The sequence below is a fragment of the Grampus griseus genome, assembly GCF_964374135.1.
Source record: "Grampus griseus genome assembly, chromosome: 5".
Taxonomy (NCBI): Eukaryota; Metazoa; Chordata; class Mammalia; order Artiodactyla; family Delphinidae; genus Grampus; species Grampus griseus.
In genome coordinates, this window is record NC_138998.1 from 95,696,580 (window position 1) to 95,713,409 (window position 16,830).

Here is a 16,830-nt window from a genome sequence, read left to right on the forward strand (position 1 = left end):
CCTAACTTTTCTTCCTTCAGCTCTAACAACAACAAAGAGACCCCGTCGTCCACGTCCCAAACCTAAAACCACGCCCCATCCAGAAGTACCTCAGACCACACTGGGTAAATATGCTGTTTCTGGTTTAAGGAATCCAAGCATTCTACCCCATCTGGGACCCTGAATTCTGTGCACATAATCGGTACATGCCTTATATATCTCTTAAGAGTAAACACTATTCTTCTTATTAATCCCTTCTATATCCCCATAACCATATTAGCACCTGTGAGACAAATCAGAAGTAGGAATTATGCTTTATTTCCCAAACATTTTGTACTATAGTTGTAAACAAGAGCTGTTCCTGCATAAACAGGTAGAAAATAACATAGGGCAGCATGTGTATACAAATGTAAAATAATTTCTGAAATAGTACAAATGATATATGCTAGAAATGTAGTAAATATTTGGAGCAGGAAAAGATCCAGGATAATTAGGGGAAAAAATCAGTGCAGAATTTGGATGAGTGAAGGGTTGAGGGAACAAAGGCTGATAAACAGGGAATGTGCTGAAGGAAGCTGGTGACCAGACAGAGGATGACTTGTTGATAACACTCCTGTTGAATGGGCCTCTATAGGATGAAATAAAGAGGACTGGGATGTCTACTCAAGAGCTTAAGTTTGATCCAGTGGGCTTCACTGATCCTTACTTCTACACAGGACGGTGCTTTTTCTATTCTTAGAACTGAAGATGCTTAGTTTAATATGATACCACAAACTGAGAGGTTGTTCCTCACCTTATTATATTAAATGCCACTCTCTTCACTAAGGACTTAGTGAGTATGGTCTCAGCTTCTTTTTGGCTCTCTGTTCTATGTGTGGTGGGCAGACCCTAGGGTGAAGCCCTACTCCCCACCGCCTCTACCTCTCACCTCCCACCCCTATAGTTCCTGCCACTTGGTTTTAAACTTTTGTGTAATCCATCCTTGCCCTTCCCTTTTCCCCTTTGAAGCATTATTTTTACTGTTAAGATGAATTTTCTGACATTTCATGCACTCACAAAAATCTCTTTGATTTCTTTTCTTACTTTTGATCAGTTCCTGCCACAATCCCTGAACCAGTTACTCTTAGGACCGAGGCTCCAGGGACGACCGTAGGTAATGACACATTATGTCCATAAGCATCTGCTCCTACTCATTTCAGACTCATTTCGCCACTGTCATAACCACAAGACACTGTGTCATCCTCTGTTGTCATTACCACAAGACTCTGTGTCATCCTCTGTTGTCATTCAATTACTTCCTAATATATTGAAGAGTATTAAAACAACTCATTTGTTATTCAAAGAATCAAGTATGAACTTAGCTTAGTATACATATCTGTAAGGCAATGCGTTTGAATTTGTGGCATCTCATCCCTATGTAACCTTTTAATCACATTCTGTGTTACTGAGTTTCAGACACAATCAATGGGGGTTAGGGGTGGGAGTGTCTGTCCTTGATCCAAACTGAGTACAGTGTCACAGCCATTATGGTGTGACGTAATTCTTACGCAGATCTAAATTCCTATATTTTTTACTACGTGCACGATTTTGTTTTTATTTTGCCATTTTAGATAATGATAGTCTTTTTTCAGTAAGGAGTGAAATAGAAAATATGTCCAAGGCTAGTAAATTGAAGTTACCAGCACCATCATTAGTGTAAAGTCACCCTACCCCTTCCCCACCATCACAATAATTCAGTAGGTTTTTGGAAATTTTTTCATTCCAAAATCCCTTCTGAGAATATCCTTGATATATCAACTCAGGTTTCTGTGTGATTTTTGTTTTTCACAGTAATATAAGTGATAAAAAGAGGCAATCATCAAATACGGACAAATGCTTCAAACTCAAAAGAAAAATTTCCTGCAATTCAAGAAATTATAACAACTATAATCCTATCCACAGCTTCTGGAACTAAAAACACTCTATTAACCTGAAGTTTTTTTCCTTTAGCCCCCAAAGTGCCTCAGCGAACTCATCATCCACATCCCAAATATGAAACCACACGGAATCCTGAAACACCTCAGACTGAACTGGGTAAATGTGTAGATCCTGGTTGAGGAATCCTGCAGCCCATCCCTGTGAGGTCTAGAGAAAGTGAAGGGGCAAGTCAGGGCCAGCGGCCACTTTCACTCCAGAGCAGACAACCAGAACACAGTCGGACAGGTCTTAGGGGGTAGCCAAATTCCTTCCCCTTTGTGAATTAGAATCTTCTCTCTAAATGTCTATTTAATTGGCTTCTCATTCAATTCTATCCATCCTTTATATATTGAATGTGTGTAGTGGACTGAAACAGCTATAGGTCAAACATATATTTGGGCAAATAGACTATTTCTTGGTAACTATTAAAGTTGTATAAGTCATAGTACAGATCTAAGGCAGGAGTTAGCAAATATTTTCTATAAAGGGCAAGATAGTAAATATTTGGGGCTTTGTGGCCCCAATAATCTCTGATGTATAGTTTTCTTTTTTCCCTTTTTTTTTTTTAACAATCACTTAAAAATGGAAATGGGCTATGTGAAAACAAGCCATGGGCAACGTTTGGCCTATGGGCCATAGTTTGTGAACCCCTGGTTTAAAGGAACGGTCAGAGTGGGCCAGAATAGTTAGGAAGGGCTTGAGCATTGAAATCACTATAGATTTGGATGGCTGGGGCGCGAGAGGGTGGGGTGAAGAAGTTCAGAAGACAGGACCTGTGTGGAGGCCAGCGAGAGGAGACAGAGGCTTCTCGGACCAGTGAAGGCTGTCAGCTTCTAGGTGCTGATCAGAGCATTTTATTGAAGCTGTTGTAGCTAAATGGGCTCAAAGGACCAGCTGAAAAGGAATTTTTACTCTTGGACTTAGGAGTTTGGGTTTCATGTAAGAATCATCATGATCCATACATGGTAGGCTTTCCCGGGCATGAGACAGAAGGATACAGCTGAACCACAGGCTGAATGGCTGCCCTTTATCTTGCTCTCTTAAGTACCCCAGTTGGGCAAAGCTTGTTGTCTCTTTCCAAAGATGAGTTTCTAGCAAGATGGGGAGGGTCTACTTTGGCACATTACCTAGACTAGGATCATCACAGAATGAGAAACTTCAGGGACAGTTATCTGAGTACAGAGACAATCCTTCCTGAGTGATAAACTGGTACCCGAGTGCAGACACACCATATCCCTCTGAGACTGTATAAATGTTTAACATTTTTTATTATTATTTTTGGTCAGTTCCTGCCACAGTCCTTGAAGCAGTTGCTCCTATCAAAGAGGCTCCAGGGACAGCATTCGGTAATGCCACTTTCTGACCTTCAGCAAGCACTTTTTCTGCTCAGTGTCAAACTTCTGCCCATTCCCCTCTGTTGCCATTTAGTTACATTCTTTATCTTGTGAGTTAAATGTGCATAAAGCAAGTTACTTCTTATTCTAAAGAGAGTCATCCCTGGATCTAGTTTGGGATATCTTCCTGCCCTGTAACTTAATTAAAATTTTTTTCAGTTAAAATTTTTTTCAAGCCAGTTTGCTTTTAGCTCAACCAGAGTTCTCTGTTAAGGTAAATTTCATGTATTTATAAGAGTGCTTGATCCTGATCTATGCTAACCAGGCTGTGACAGGGAAGTTTCTTTATACATCCTTTATACACCTGCCTTTTTTATCTGCCTGGTTTTTTTTTTTTTTTTGCGGTACGCGGGCCTCTCACTGTTGTGGCCTCTCCCGTTGCGGAGCACAGGCTCCGGACGTGCAGGCTCAGCGGCCATGGCTCATGGGCCCAGCCGCTCCGCGGCATGTGGGATCCTCCCGGACCGGGGCACGAACCCGTGTCCCCTGCATCGGCAGGCGGACTCTCAACCATTGCGCCACCAGGGAAGCCCTATCTGCCTGGTTTTTTTGTTGCTTTGTTAACATTTGGGTAATATGTTTTTAGTGAATTGTCTAACAGATAATGTGATCAAGGCTAATAAGTTTAAATAGTAAGCCCCATCCTTAAGGTGAATCTGACTCCCCCTTAATCTCCACCATAGCTTAGAAATGATTCTTAACCTTTTTAATGCAGTCAGGGGACTCTAGGAGAATGTGTTAAAAGATACCAATCTTGACTCTCTGAATTAATAATTCATTTTAATGTGTCAACTTTGTCCCCAAAGTATCTTCAATAACAAAGGAAGATACAGTAGCATAGTAGGGCCAAACTTTTCACACTAGAAAGAAACATTTCCTGAAACTGAAGAAAATCTATCAAGCTTTGGAAAATTTAAAGATTCTGTTCAAAAACCTGTAAGTTGCAGAAGCTTTAAAGTAACAGAAACTTATCTTTTTCTACTTCCAAAAACATCCCAGCGGACATGTCATTCACAACACAAACTTAAAACCACTCCAAGTTCAGATGCAGCAGAGATTACACCAGACAAAAGCAGGGCCCTTGGCTTAAGGAGCCTGGCAGCCTGTCACTGGTTGAAAATGTAAACCCATATACTCCCTAGTGAGGGAACCATGAAGAGTCCTTGCCCCTTCAGAACTGGCAAGGAGTTCATGTTTGGAAGAGACATAACCTTCTCTCCAATTCTGGATAGTAAGAGACATGTTATACTTCTCAGTCTGCAGGTTAGTTGAGCACAAACGCTTTTCTTGTGTGAAAATCCTAGAGGATGAAAACAGGGCAGGGTGTTTTTGCAAATTCAAGATTTTTCTTAGGTACACAAACATTAAGTGTAGACTGATTATAGTGGCTCTTTTTTTTAAATGGAAATATATATATTTTATTTTTTAACGCACATATAATCCAAAATGGGTGCTTTTGGTCTTTAGTTCTTCCCTAACTGGTGATGGAGGGACCCCAAATTCTCTCATCTCATACATCTATAGCAAGTCTTAAAGAAGCGAAAAATCAATGTGGGCTTCAGTAGAGCAGAGAAGGAGTTTGGGCCTTGACGTCACATCAGAATTTGCACAAGTGGATAGGTGAGAGTGAACAAGATGAAAACATAGGATATGTAGAGAGGCAACCAGAGGGGGCAGAGTCCCTGCTTCTTCTAAGTGCCAGGCAAAACATTTTTGTTGGTGATGATGCATTTTAATGACACTAGTTGAATAAGGCTAGTATTGTTCTTAATGAGCATCAGAAGTCTCTTCTTCCCATACTTGGATAGTTTTCCCCGTACTGAGAGTGGACAGGTGCTTTACTGGATGCCACAGACTAAGAAGTTGCCTCTTACCTAGTCTTCTTGTCTGGACAGAAGTCACAAGATCTTTCCAAAGCTGAGTTCTCAGCAAGATTATCAGAACAGTTTTTGGCTATTTGTGTAATGGCTGCTTGGTTATTTAGGAACTTCTTCTGCAACCATAATTTGATAAACATAGTAGATATTTTCTTTATTCAGCATCCACAGAAGAACAGGTTAGTTTTTCACGTGCTTCTTGAGGGTTGTTAGAAACATACTTAAGTAAAAGCCTAACAATATCCTAAAGTCTACCATAGCAGACTCAGATATTCAAGCACTAACTACGGGAACTTTCCCTTTTGTGGTGCTAAACAGAGACCAAAGGTAATGACTATCTCATGAGATGAAGAAGTCCCTAACTACAGTTTGGCCAAGTCTGAGCACAACAATTGATTTCCCTTTCTATTAGTCTGCTGGGGCTGCTGTAACAAAATACCACAGACTGGGTGGCTTAAACAACAGAAATCTATTTCTCACAGCTATGGAGGCTGGAAGTCTAAGATCAAGGTATCAGCAGGTTTAATATGTCCTGAGGTCCCTCTCCTTGGCTTGCAGATGGCTACCATCTTATTGTGTCCTCCCAGGGCCTTCTCTCTATGTGTGAGCGTCCCTGTGTCTCTCCCTCTCCTTTATAAGGACAGTAGTCCTATTGGCTTACAGCCCCACCCTTATGACCTCCTTTAACCTTAACTTCATCTTTAAAGACCTAACTCCAAACACAGTCACATTGGGAGTTAGGACTTCAACAAATGAATTCTGAGGAGAGGCAATTCAGTCCATAACACCCTTCATTCAGAAATTAAAAAAAAATATTCTAGAGGCAATGTTACACTGGCAAGATTCATTTTGACATGAATGTTGTAGCTCTTCATACACATTTTTTTAAAAACCTCTTGTTTATTCAGTTCCTGTTACAGACCTTGAACCTGTTACTTTTACAACTGAGACCTCTGGGACCACATTAGGTAATGACCCTGTGCCACTTGCCTAGATCTTTTGCTGCTCCTTGTACAGTCTGTTCAGTCTCCATCCTCATCACATGGCTTTTCCTCTTTCACGAGATGACCACTATCATCCTGCACTGCCACTCGGCCACTGTCTTCACTTGAAGAGCCCTGAAGCCTCTTAAAAACAAGGTTCCTGTTGTTTTTAGGAGAGCAGGCATGAGCTTAGTTCAAAACGTTTACCTGCCACGTGGGGCATTTGAAATCATCACATCGCCTTGTGCTTCGTTGAACAGTGTTCTGTGTTAAAGCTGAGTTTCAAACAAATTGGGATCTATTTCCTCTCTAGGCTGATCAGCAATAACAGCTACTCTTAAGCTCCTTTGCCATCTAAGTTTCTAGATTTTTAAAAAACTATTTGCATGGTATGTTTGTTTCTTTGTTGGTGTTTTAAGTAATGATGTGTTTTATTACTAATTTGACAAATAGGCAATTATCCAAATCTGAAGTTAGGGTCTCACTGTGACCCTAACTTCCCCTCCCCTTGCACCAGAACTGGTCCTTCTCATTTTTCCCCCAGTGAGGAAGTTCTATGAGTATCTGATTACAAGTGCTAATTTTCATGCCTTGAATGAGTAATTTGACTGTAAACATGAGTTTGCCTCCAAAGTACCCTCAACCTTAAAAAAAAAAAGATGCATTGGCATAAAATGAGTAAAAATTTTAAACTACAAATTCATGGAACTTTAAAAACTCTAACAGATTTTGGAAAAACCTCTCCTCAGTACCCAGAGCCATACAATGTAGAATAACATAAGGCTTTCCTTTCTTTAGCTACCAAAGCATCAAAAAGACCTCGTCGTCCACGTCCCAGACCTAAAACCACACCAAGCCCTCAAGCACCTCAGACCAAACCGGGTAAATGTGTGATTCGTTGGTTTAAGGGTGAGCCATAGTAACCTGTCCAATTGAGGACGCAAAGCAGTGCCAAGCTCATATTCTCTCTAAGCATGAAGTCATGAGGCATCATCAGTAATGTCTCCTCTACCAGGTGTTGAGGAGAACATGACTGGGTGAGATACAGTTGGTGCCAGAATACCATATTCTTTTTATGTGTGAGTCTTGACATACATTTAGTATAGTTTTTACTATAAAATTCCAGTTTTACTTCTTTAGCAAAGCCAATATATTACGTTCAAGTAAATAAACAAATTGTAAGTACCTTGCAAATTCCTGGACCAATATTGCCAACTGTGGGTGATATGCCAGCTGTGGGAGACATTTCATTTCTAAAACTGTAAAGTTGAGAATATGTTTGCATGGTACAAGGGAAAAGATCAAGGTGGACTGGACTTGGACCTTGGACCTTGGGCTTTAGGCCCACTACAGGATTTGAATGCATGGAGGGAAATGTGACCCAAGGCAGAAGAACCCGAAGTGTGGTGGTTGGGGGTACCTAGAACAGACTGTCCTACTTCTCATGGTCAAAACCTGGCTGTTGATGATGCTACATTTGGATGGATCCATCCAGTCATTTGAAAGAGGATTTTGAGGACCTGGTTCAAGAGCTTAGATTTGATAGAGAGACATCAACAGTCTTTGATTTCCACTTTTTCTGGGCTTAGGCCAGAGAGATACTCTACTGAGTATTTCAGACTGAGTAACCATCTTTATCCTGCTCTTTTATTTGTCATGGTTTGGACAGAGGTCTCAGACTCTTTCCATAGACAAGCTCTTAGCAAGACCAACACCGTCCACATCAATGATTAATTTTTATATCTGTTTCAAACTTATAAACTGTCTATTGTATCCATGTTTACTTAAACACAGTAAGGGCTTGTTTTCAGCCTCCATAGAAGTACAGGTTGATCAGATTTTTTTAAAGACAGTTTCTTTTTTCAGTGTACATTAGGTAAATGCCTAAAAATATTTTCCAGTGCAGAGTTTTCCATATCAATTAGAATCCATTAGTTAAAACCTAGGAGAATTTCATGTTGACTCAAGATATTTCCAGGGATAAGCCTAAGACTGACCATGACTATCGTTTGGCCAAATGTTCAAAGAACAATCCTCTACTCCTTCTCTGTTTTTTTTTTTTTTTTCTTTGTTTCTGTAGAAGGAATGATATATAAGCAAGTTTTGTTGGGGTGTGAATGTTCTAACTTTTCATGTATTTTTAAATCTCTTTGGTTTACTGTATTGTTTTTTTGGTCAGTTCCTGCTACAGTCCTTGAACCTGTCACTCTTAGACCAGAGGCCCCCAGAACAACATTAGGTAATGATAAACTGTGTTTTCAATGAGACTTATCCTGCTTGTTGTCAGACCCAGAGTTTCATCTTGCTCCATGTAACAACAGTTTTATTCTTTGTGGCCATTCAATTACATTCTTCTTAAAATTATGAAAACACTTAAATTACCTGTTCTTTTTAATAGAACTAGTCATGTGTGACCCTACTTTAGGATATTTATTTGCCACGTAACCTGTTTGAAATTGTGTCATTCTGTGTTTTATTCCAGCGGTGCTTGTGGTAAAACTGGTTTTCAAACACATCCCAATCTCCCTCTTATCTAGACAGATAAAGTCATCAACAGCTCTCATAGGGCCAGGAGGATCCATTCATTGCATATCTACATTTCTACCTTTTTTCTATTTGCATAGTATTTTGTTGTTTTGTTTCCAATTAGGTAATAATACGTTTTTATTTTAATAGTTAGAACATGTACGAAAGATTGGAAGATTAAATTATAAACTTCAGATTGAGTATGACTATTCTTCATTATCCATTAAAATTTAGCAACAGTTCTTAACCTTTTTGTTGCCCAGTCAAGCTGCTCTATGAGACTTTGATTATAATTACTAATCTTTATTTCTTATATTAAAAAGTGATTTTTGTCTTCAAAGAATCTTCTTTGGTAAAAGAAGATATAAAAGGAGTTATGTATGTGACAAAAATCTCAAACTAAACAGGCAAAAATCTAACAAGGTGTAGAAGATCTAGAGTCATGTTTTTTGCCTCCCGTAGCTTCCAGAACCATGGCTGATGTAGTTATGTAATAACCCAAGAATTTCTTCCTTCAGCTTCCAAAACATCACAACAGACAATTCATCCACATCCACATCCAAGTCCTGAAGTACCTGAGTCCAAACCAGGTAAACTTGTGTTCCTGGTTTAGAGTCCCAACAACCTAACCCAGCAGGGTGTTGAGTAATCCCAGTTTTGGGGAGTAACCAATACGCCCCATGAGAGTAAAGATACAACTCGTATTAAGCTGCAGTTCCCACTGTGGAGCTGGCAAGAAGAGCACAGTAGGGGGAGATCTGTGGGGCAGCTGAATGCCTCTTGCTTCCTCTGTAAAATCTTTGTCACTGTGCATTTTATTAAATTCCATTTATCTCTTGAAAATAAAGCTTCTTGTGAAAAATTAGGCATATTTAGTTCAAATTGACAAACACTAAGTGCCTTCAGTATCCTCCAAGTTGTATACCTCTAAAGATGCTAATGTGTCAGATGTGGGAGACATGTTTTAGTCCTCAAACCTGCAAGACAGTTAAGAACAAAAGCATTTCCTTTGTAAATAAAATAGAAGATGGCATTAGGCAGCATCTATGCAAATACAAGAATGATATTTGGGTGCTACCAACAAGATGTGCTAGGGACATAAATATTTGGAGCAGGGAAAGATAAATTTAAAAAGAGTGGAGCCTTGAAATCATCCTAGTACATAGATGAGTAGAAAGATGGAAAGGAATAAAATCAGAAAGAATGGATATAAGTAGAAACCAACCAAAGGAGAAAGTCTAACTGTAATACTAGTATAAAGGATGTCTGACTTCAAGGTGGTAGTCAAAGCTTTTCTAGATCTTGATTGGTCCATGGACTCCCATGGTGGAGATCTTTAGGCACCTGATGAAGCAGTTGAGATTTGATCAAGTATATATCAGCAAGCTGTTCTTTGCTCATGAAGGCATGTTCTTTCTTTGCTTAGTCTGGAGGGATACCCAATTTGATTCATCATGCTGAGGCCTCAGCTTCTTTCCAAAGATAAGTTCTTAGCAATACCCACACATCCCACATTGGCTTATTAGTTAGAATCAGATCATCAAAGAAGGAGGAATAAGGAAATAGGTACCTGACTGAGGTATGGCTAATTTTTAGGAAATCAACTTTTACTCTTCTAGTTTAAGAGTTTTTATAAGTTGCTATGTAGTTCTAGAACCTATATTATACTAGTAAGATTCTTTTTGAAGTAAATATTTTGAGTTTATTTAAAACAATCACTTGGTTTATTTTTAATACTTTTGGTCAGCTCCTACTGCAGACTTTGAACCTGTTACATTCAGAACTGAGGCTTGGGTGACAACACAAGGTAATAACACATTGTGATCCTCTCAAACTCATTCCATCAACATTGAAGCTACAGGTTCTTTTGCTTCATAAAGCTACATTGTCATCCTCTGTTGTCACTCCATGATATTCTTCATCCTAAAAGAATTGAAGTCTCTGACTCTTAAAACAAGTTATTCCTTGTTTTTAAGAGAGCCGTGCATGAACCTAACTCAGGTCAACTGTTATACATGTAATCATCTGAAATTGTTTTTGTCATCTTGTATGTTTTTTAACCAATGTTTTGTAAAAGCTGGGTTTAAAAAGCAATTCTCTTGACTCTAACGACTATTATGGTGTCAGGGAGGGTTCTTTGTGGATCTAAAGGTCTACTGTTTTTTTTAACTGTGATATTTGTTCTTTAACTGACATTTTAGTTAATGACATGGTCTTATTTTAGTAAACTGTCAAAGAGTTTGTACCTGGCTATCACCACTACCATAATATTTTAGCAGTGATTCTTATCCTTTTTATTCAAGCAAGAGTTCTATGAATGATTCTTCACTTCTTGAATTATTCTTCACTATTATAATTGACTCATTGCCAATGAACTTTAACTTGTAAAAAAAAAAACCATACTATTATAATAAGAGTGAAAGTTTCCAATTAAAAAGTTACAAAGACACATTTCCTAAAATATGAGGAAATCTAATAAGTTTTAGGAAACCTAGAGCCATGTGTCATGCTACCCATAGCTTCTGAACTACAGACTCTATAGTAACTGAAGGTTTTCTTTCTTCAGCTCCTAAAACATCAAAACGGACCCGTCGTCCACGTCCCAAACCTAAAACCACACCAACTCCTGAGGCACCTCAAACCAAACTGGGTAAATGTGGGTCTCTCGTTAAAGGACTGAGTCCTTGCAGCTCTTGGGAGTCTGGGTTTGATGCTAGTAGTGGGAGTGATAGCCGCTGTGAGCCCCATGTGGGTAAAGGCACAAAATGACCTGCTGCTGCTTCCCCATTAGCAAAGGAAAACATGATGGGGGAGACGCGCGTGGCAGCTGAATTCCCTGTGCTTTCTACACAAGGATCTACTCTTTTACTATGTATTTTATTTGCTTTTTCTTATTCCATTCCATTCTTCTCTTAGAAAAAAATGTCTTAAATAGAACCAAGCATTTTTATCTCAAGAGACAAACACGAAGTGCCTTCCGTCTCCCCACAGCCCATCAAGACCTGTGAGGATATCACAGAAGCTGGCGGCTTGTTTTTACTTTGCAGTCTGTAGTAGAGTCAAATTCAGAACCTGCCTCAACGTGAAACATTAAAAGATTGAACCAAGGCAGTGTGTCTGTGCAAACTGAGCTGGTTTTTTTTTTTTTTTTTTTTTTTGGTACGCCGGCCTCTCACTGTTGTGGCCTCTCCCGTTGTGGAGCACAGCCTCCGGACACGCAGGCTCAGCGGCCATGGCTCACGGGCCTAGCCGCTCTGCGGCATGTGGGATCTTCCCAGACCGGGGCACGAACCCGTGTCCCCTGCATCGGTAGGCGGACTCTCAACCACTGCGCCACCAGGGAAGCCCTGAGCTGTTTTTTGTAGGGGTTATAAACATCTCTGAGCTGAAAGAGAGAAAAGTCTATGAAGGACAGGAATAAGGAGTTGGAACGAGGTTGGGTCTTAAAATCATGGAGATAGACAGAAAGTAAGGTGTAGAGACCAACCAGAGAGCACAGACTTCTGGAATAAGGGAGGTTCTGCTTCCAAGAGGTGATGAATAGTACTGAGTTTGGATGGGTCCATAGGAGCAGTTGAAGAAAATCCTTGAAAGTATGACTCAGAAGTTTGGGTCTGACCCTAGAAGCATCAGTGATCTCTTCTGCAACTGTCTCTCCCTCCTATCTAGGGTATGGAATTTATGTGATTAGAGCAGAGAGCTGCTCTTCTGGGCATCACACACTATATGTTCTTTATCCTGATTTGCTGAGTGCCTTTGCCTCAAACAAGGTCTCAGCCTATTTCTAAATATGAGCTCTCAACAAGGTCTACAAGATTCACTTTGCTTAATTCTTTTCTACGGCTCCTTTCAAACACGAAAGCTATTTATTGTATCCATGCTTATTTAGACATGCTATTTTCTTTCTTTTCTTCCAGTTTTATTGAGATATAATTGGCATACAGCACTGTATAAGTTTAAGGTGTACAGAATAATGATTTGACTTATGTACATCGTGAAATGATGACCACAATAACTTTACTTAGTTTAATCCATCATCTCGTGTAGCTACAAAATTAAAGAAATAGAAAAAAAGATATTTTTCTTCCTTGTGATGAACACTTGGACATGCTGTTTTCTTAAAGCTTCCACAGAAAAGCCAGCTGCCATAACAGTTACATAAGTATACATTTGGTAAAATGTTTAAAGTTTCCTAGGTCAGTCTTCTACAATGATTGGAATTAGGTACTTAGACACCTAGGAGAATATCATGTTGACTTTATTGAGATATTTATCAGTTTGTGTAGGCTGTGACTATCTCATAAAGAAAGTTTACCTGGCTTTAGGTGACCAAATCTTTAGTATCAAGTATGCAATTTCAGAAAAATAATTTCAAATTGTAATATACCTATTGAAGCACTATTATACTGGTAAGATTTAATTTGCTGACTTTTCACATGTGTTTATTTCCTTGCTTTTGACTAGTTCCCACTGCAGATCTTGAACCTGGTACTTTTAGAACTGAAGCTCCAGAAATCGTGGGTAATGAGAATGCGTGTCCTTCAAATAGTGCTTTTCCTGCTCATTGTCATACCATTGTAGCCACAGGTTCTCCTGCATCTTAAAACCATTTCTATACCCTCTGTTGTCATTCCATTACAGCCTTTACCTTGCAATTTTGCTACGTTCTATGTCAGGTTATCTGTTGAATTTAAGAGAACTGTGTGTATACTAATTTCAGGATGTCAAACTGCTATGTAACCACTCAATGCTGTGTCATGTGATCATGTGCATTTGCTTAAATAGCATTGGCTATTTTAAGCTTCCTTTCAAACATGAATTTCCATCTATCCCTTATTTTCATCACTTGCTTTTTCCTCATCAATTGTGGAAATACCATGTTTTTTTGATTGTGTTACTTTTTATTGAATTAGTATCTATATGATTATATTGGTAGATCTCTTGTTTCAAGGAATGATGTTTTTAGTTAATGGTCAAATTTTTGAATGTGCCTGAGTCTTGAAGGTTTAAATGATGGGCTTTTGTGATAGAGTAGGCTGACTCTTCCTCCTTCTCTAACAGGGTTTGACGGAGTTTCTTAACTTTTATTGAATCAAGGACCACTTTGAAATTTTGATGAACACACTCCATTTGTTACATTGATCCTTATACTTTCAAACATATGAGCTCATTATTGTACCCACAATTATTGAAATAGTAGACATTTATGTCAACTTGTATAGAAGTACAAATAGACTGATAAATGCTTTTTCCAGTAGTTAGAAAAGTATATATTATATAAATGTGTAAAACGCTTGTCCAGCAGAGTCTTTCATACCAGAATCAGATAATCAAACATGTAGAATTTCTTGTTGACCATAGTGATATTGAGCAAAGTGCAATGGTGTACCTATTTTATGAGATTAATTGATATTCACCACAATTTGGTCAAATTTGCAAAGAACAAGTGCGTGTCTCTTTTCTCTCAGTCCTGAAGCTTAACAACTGGCTTCTGAAATTAGTCTTCAAGTGAATTTTTAAAATCTCTTTGGTTTATTTTATTATTTTTGGCCAGTTCTTCCTACAATCCTTGAACATGTCACTCCTAGAACCAAGGCTCCAGAAACAACGTTAGGTAATGATATTCTGTGTTCCTCAACAATTTTTTCCTGCTCATTGTCAATCCATTCTATCATCATCATCATTGTAATAACATTATCACCAGCTTCATAAGACTATCTTGTCATCCTCTGCTGTTCTTCAACTTTATTTTTCTTCTTAATGAGTATGGAAGACTCTAAAAAGAAGTTACCTGTTGTTTTTAAAAGCTATGCGTGGACTTAGATCAAAATGTCTGTCTACCATGTAATCTTAATTGAATTTGTATCATGTACTTTTGTCTAAACAGTGCTCACATTTAAAGCTTAGTTTCAGACATGGAAATGTCTATGTCTTCTCTAGACCAATTAAATCATAACAATTTGTATGGTTCCATGGATGGGGGGCATATTTAATTTCTTAGTGTGAACTTACTATGGTTTGATGATACTCCTTACCTTTTTTAGACATTTACAAGACTCTTCATTTCTTGACTTAATTTTATGTGCGATTTTTACCTCCGAAGAATCTTCAGTGATAAAAGAATTAACAAAATAGGCAAACATATTTGTATCTTTAAAATATATGTCTTAAATTTCAAGGAAATATAACATATTTAGAAAATCTGGAACCTTATTTCCAAAACCACCTTCACTAGAGTAATCCAACGTTTCTTCCTTCAGCTCCTAAAACATCACGAGTTCGTCGTCCACGTCCCAGACCTAAAACCACATCAAGCCCTGAAGCACCTCAGACCAAACTGGGTAAATGTGTTATTTCATGGTTTGAGGGGTAAGCCCTAGCAGCCTGTCCCAGTGGAGTCCCAAAGCAGTGCCTCCAATGGGAAGTAACAGCCTTCATGTTCCCTAAGAGTCAAGGCATTGAGGTGTGGTTAACAGCTGCTTCTTGGGTGAAGTTCTTGGTCTCTCTTATTTATAGCAAGATTGGCATAGTCACTCATGGTTATTTATTGCTATATCTACATTTAAACACATTATCAATTTATTATAGCTGTGAGTACATAAACATAGGTATTTTTTTCAGCTTCCAAGAAATGTAACAAGTTACTTTCACATATTTTTTTGTGTATATTGCCTAAACAGATTTTCCAAAGCTAGCTTCCATATGAGAATCAGAAAATCAAACACCTAGGAAAGGCTCATGTTGACCATACTAAGATTCATAGCAGAGTTCAAAGGTTGTGCCTATCTTCTGCAATGAATTATTCCTAGCTACAGAGACTGTTTGCTTTCTATGAATGCAGAAGTTTAAAAAAATTGTCATTTGAAACTAATGTTTTGAAAGAAAAATTAAGACTTTCTATGTGTGTTTAAACTTTCTTGTGTTCATGTTGTTGCTTTTGGTTAGTTCCTGCTACTAGCTTTGAACCTGTTATTCATAGCTCTGAAGCTCCAGAAACAACATTAGGTAATGATTTTTGTGACCTCATTAAATGCTTTTACACTCATTAAAAACTCACTCCATCACTGTCATGGCCAGAGTTTCTCCCGCTTCCTTCAAGTGCTATTGTAATTCTATTTCATGCTTCATCTTTTACGTAGTCAGGATTCTTAATTAAGGTGCTACCTATTGCTTTTAACAGTTGTCCCTGGATCCAGCTGAGGAAATCTATCTTCCATGAAAACCCCTTTAACATTTCATTATATGATTTCAGTGAAGAGTCTGAAGTCCAAATTGTTTGCCTTCTATTTGGTATTTAGATCTATAAAATGATAATAATTAAGTACCATGAAATTTCTCCGAGCAACTTACTTTCTGTAAGATTTTTGTGATATCCTCATTAATCTCTCCCTATTTTAAGGAATGAGGTTTCCCTGTTATATTAAATTACCAAAAACAAGTTGCTTCCTGGAAGTGTCAATTCTAGTGAATCTAAGTTACAGGCTCCCCCATCATTGATGAACTTGACTATTCCTTATTCTCCACAACAGTTTAACATTGGTTCTTAACCTTTACTAAGTAGGAATCTCTCTGAGTATCTAATTATACACATTAATACCTATATCTTTAAATTAACAAATTTTGGTCTCTAAAACACCCTCAGTGATAAGGAACAAATTAGATTGGTAAAGTAAAATTTTTCAAACTCAGGCAATAAACTCAAGAAAATCTAATATTTTACAAAACATTGGTACAGGTACAATGCTGTTGATGGTTTCTAGACCTACAAATACAATACAACTCAATATTTTCTTCCTTTAGTTTCAAATCATAGGGGAAGAAATCCTTCTCCTAAACACTAAATTTCCCAAAGCTTCACAGTTTAAAAATCAAGAAAATCTATGGTTTTCTGTTTAAGGAGTCCTTCCAGCCTATTGCAGTTGGGCCCCAAGAGTGACAGTGATGTGGCTTGCTAACTTGCATTTCACACCTCTGTGCCCTCTAACAGAGAAGGTAGAATCTCTACAATTTCATGTGGACAAGAAGGTTCATGGTTGGAGATTTATATGGTAGCCAAATGCATAAGGATTCTCTCTGACAAAAGATGCATCTTATTTAATTCTCTTAGCATTCTAT

The 16,830-nt window shown here is 38.3% G+C and overlaps 1 protein-coding gene across 31 annotated transcripts in view; it reads left to right on the forward strand.

Moving 5' to 3' along the window:
• ABI3BP (ABI family member 3 binding protein) overlaps positions 1-16,830 on the forward strand; it is a 262,429-nt gene that overhangs the window by 167,962 nt on the left and 77,637 nt on the right. For 24 of the 31 annotated variants that reach the window (XM_082654463.1, XM_082654466.1, XM_082654485.1 and 21 more), the window contains 14 exons: positions 21-104; positions 1,073-1,132; positions 1,969-2,052; positions 3,222-3,281; positions 6,115-6,174; positions 6,988-7,071; positions 8,369-8,428; positions 9,234-9,305; positions 10,463-10,522; positions 11,282-11,365; positions 13,180-13,236; positions 14,270-14,329; positions 14,976-15,056; positions 15,661-15,720. The exons of 1 other annotated variant lie outside the window; for it this stretch is intronic. In XM_082654463.1, coding sequence (XP_082510589.1) covers positions 21-104; positions 1,073-1,132; positions 1,969-2,052; positions 3,222-3,281; positions 6,115-6,174; positions 6,988-7,071; positions 8,369-8,428; positions 9,234-9,305; positions 10,463-10,522; positions 11,282-11,365; positions 13,180-13,236; positions 14,270-14,329; positions 14,976-15,056; positions 15,661-15,720 — 966 coding nt within the window. The remainder of the gene's footprint in view (positions 1-20; positions 105-1,072; positions 1,133-1,968; positions 2,053-3,221; positions 3,282-6,114; positions 6,175-6,987; positions 7,072-8,368; positions 8,429-9,233; positions 9,306-10,462; positions 10,523-11,281; positions 11,366-13,179; positions 13,237-14,269; positions 14,330-14,975; positions 15,057-15,660; positions 15,721-16,830) is intronic. 6 more of the 31 variants (XM_082654489.1, XM_082654471.1, XM_082654488.1 and 3 more) reach the window with 4 other exon arrangements.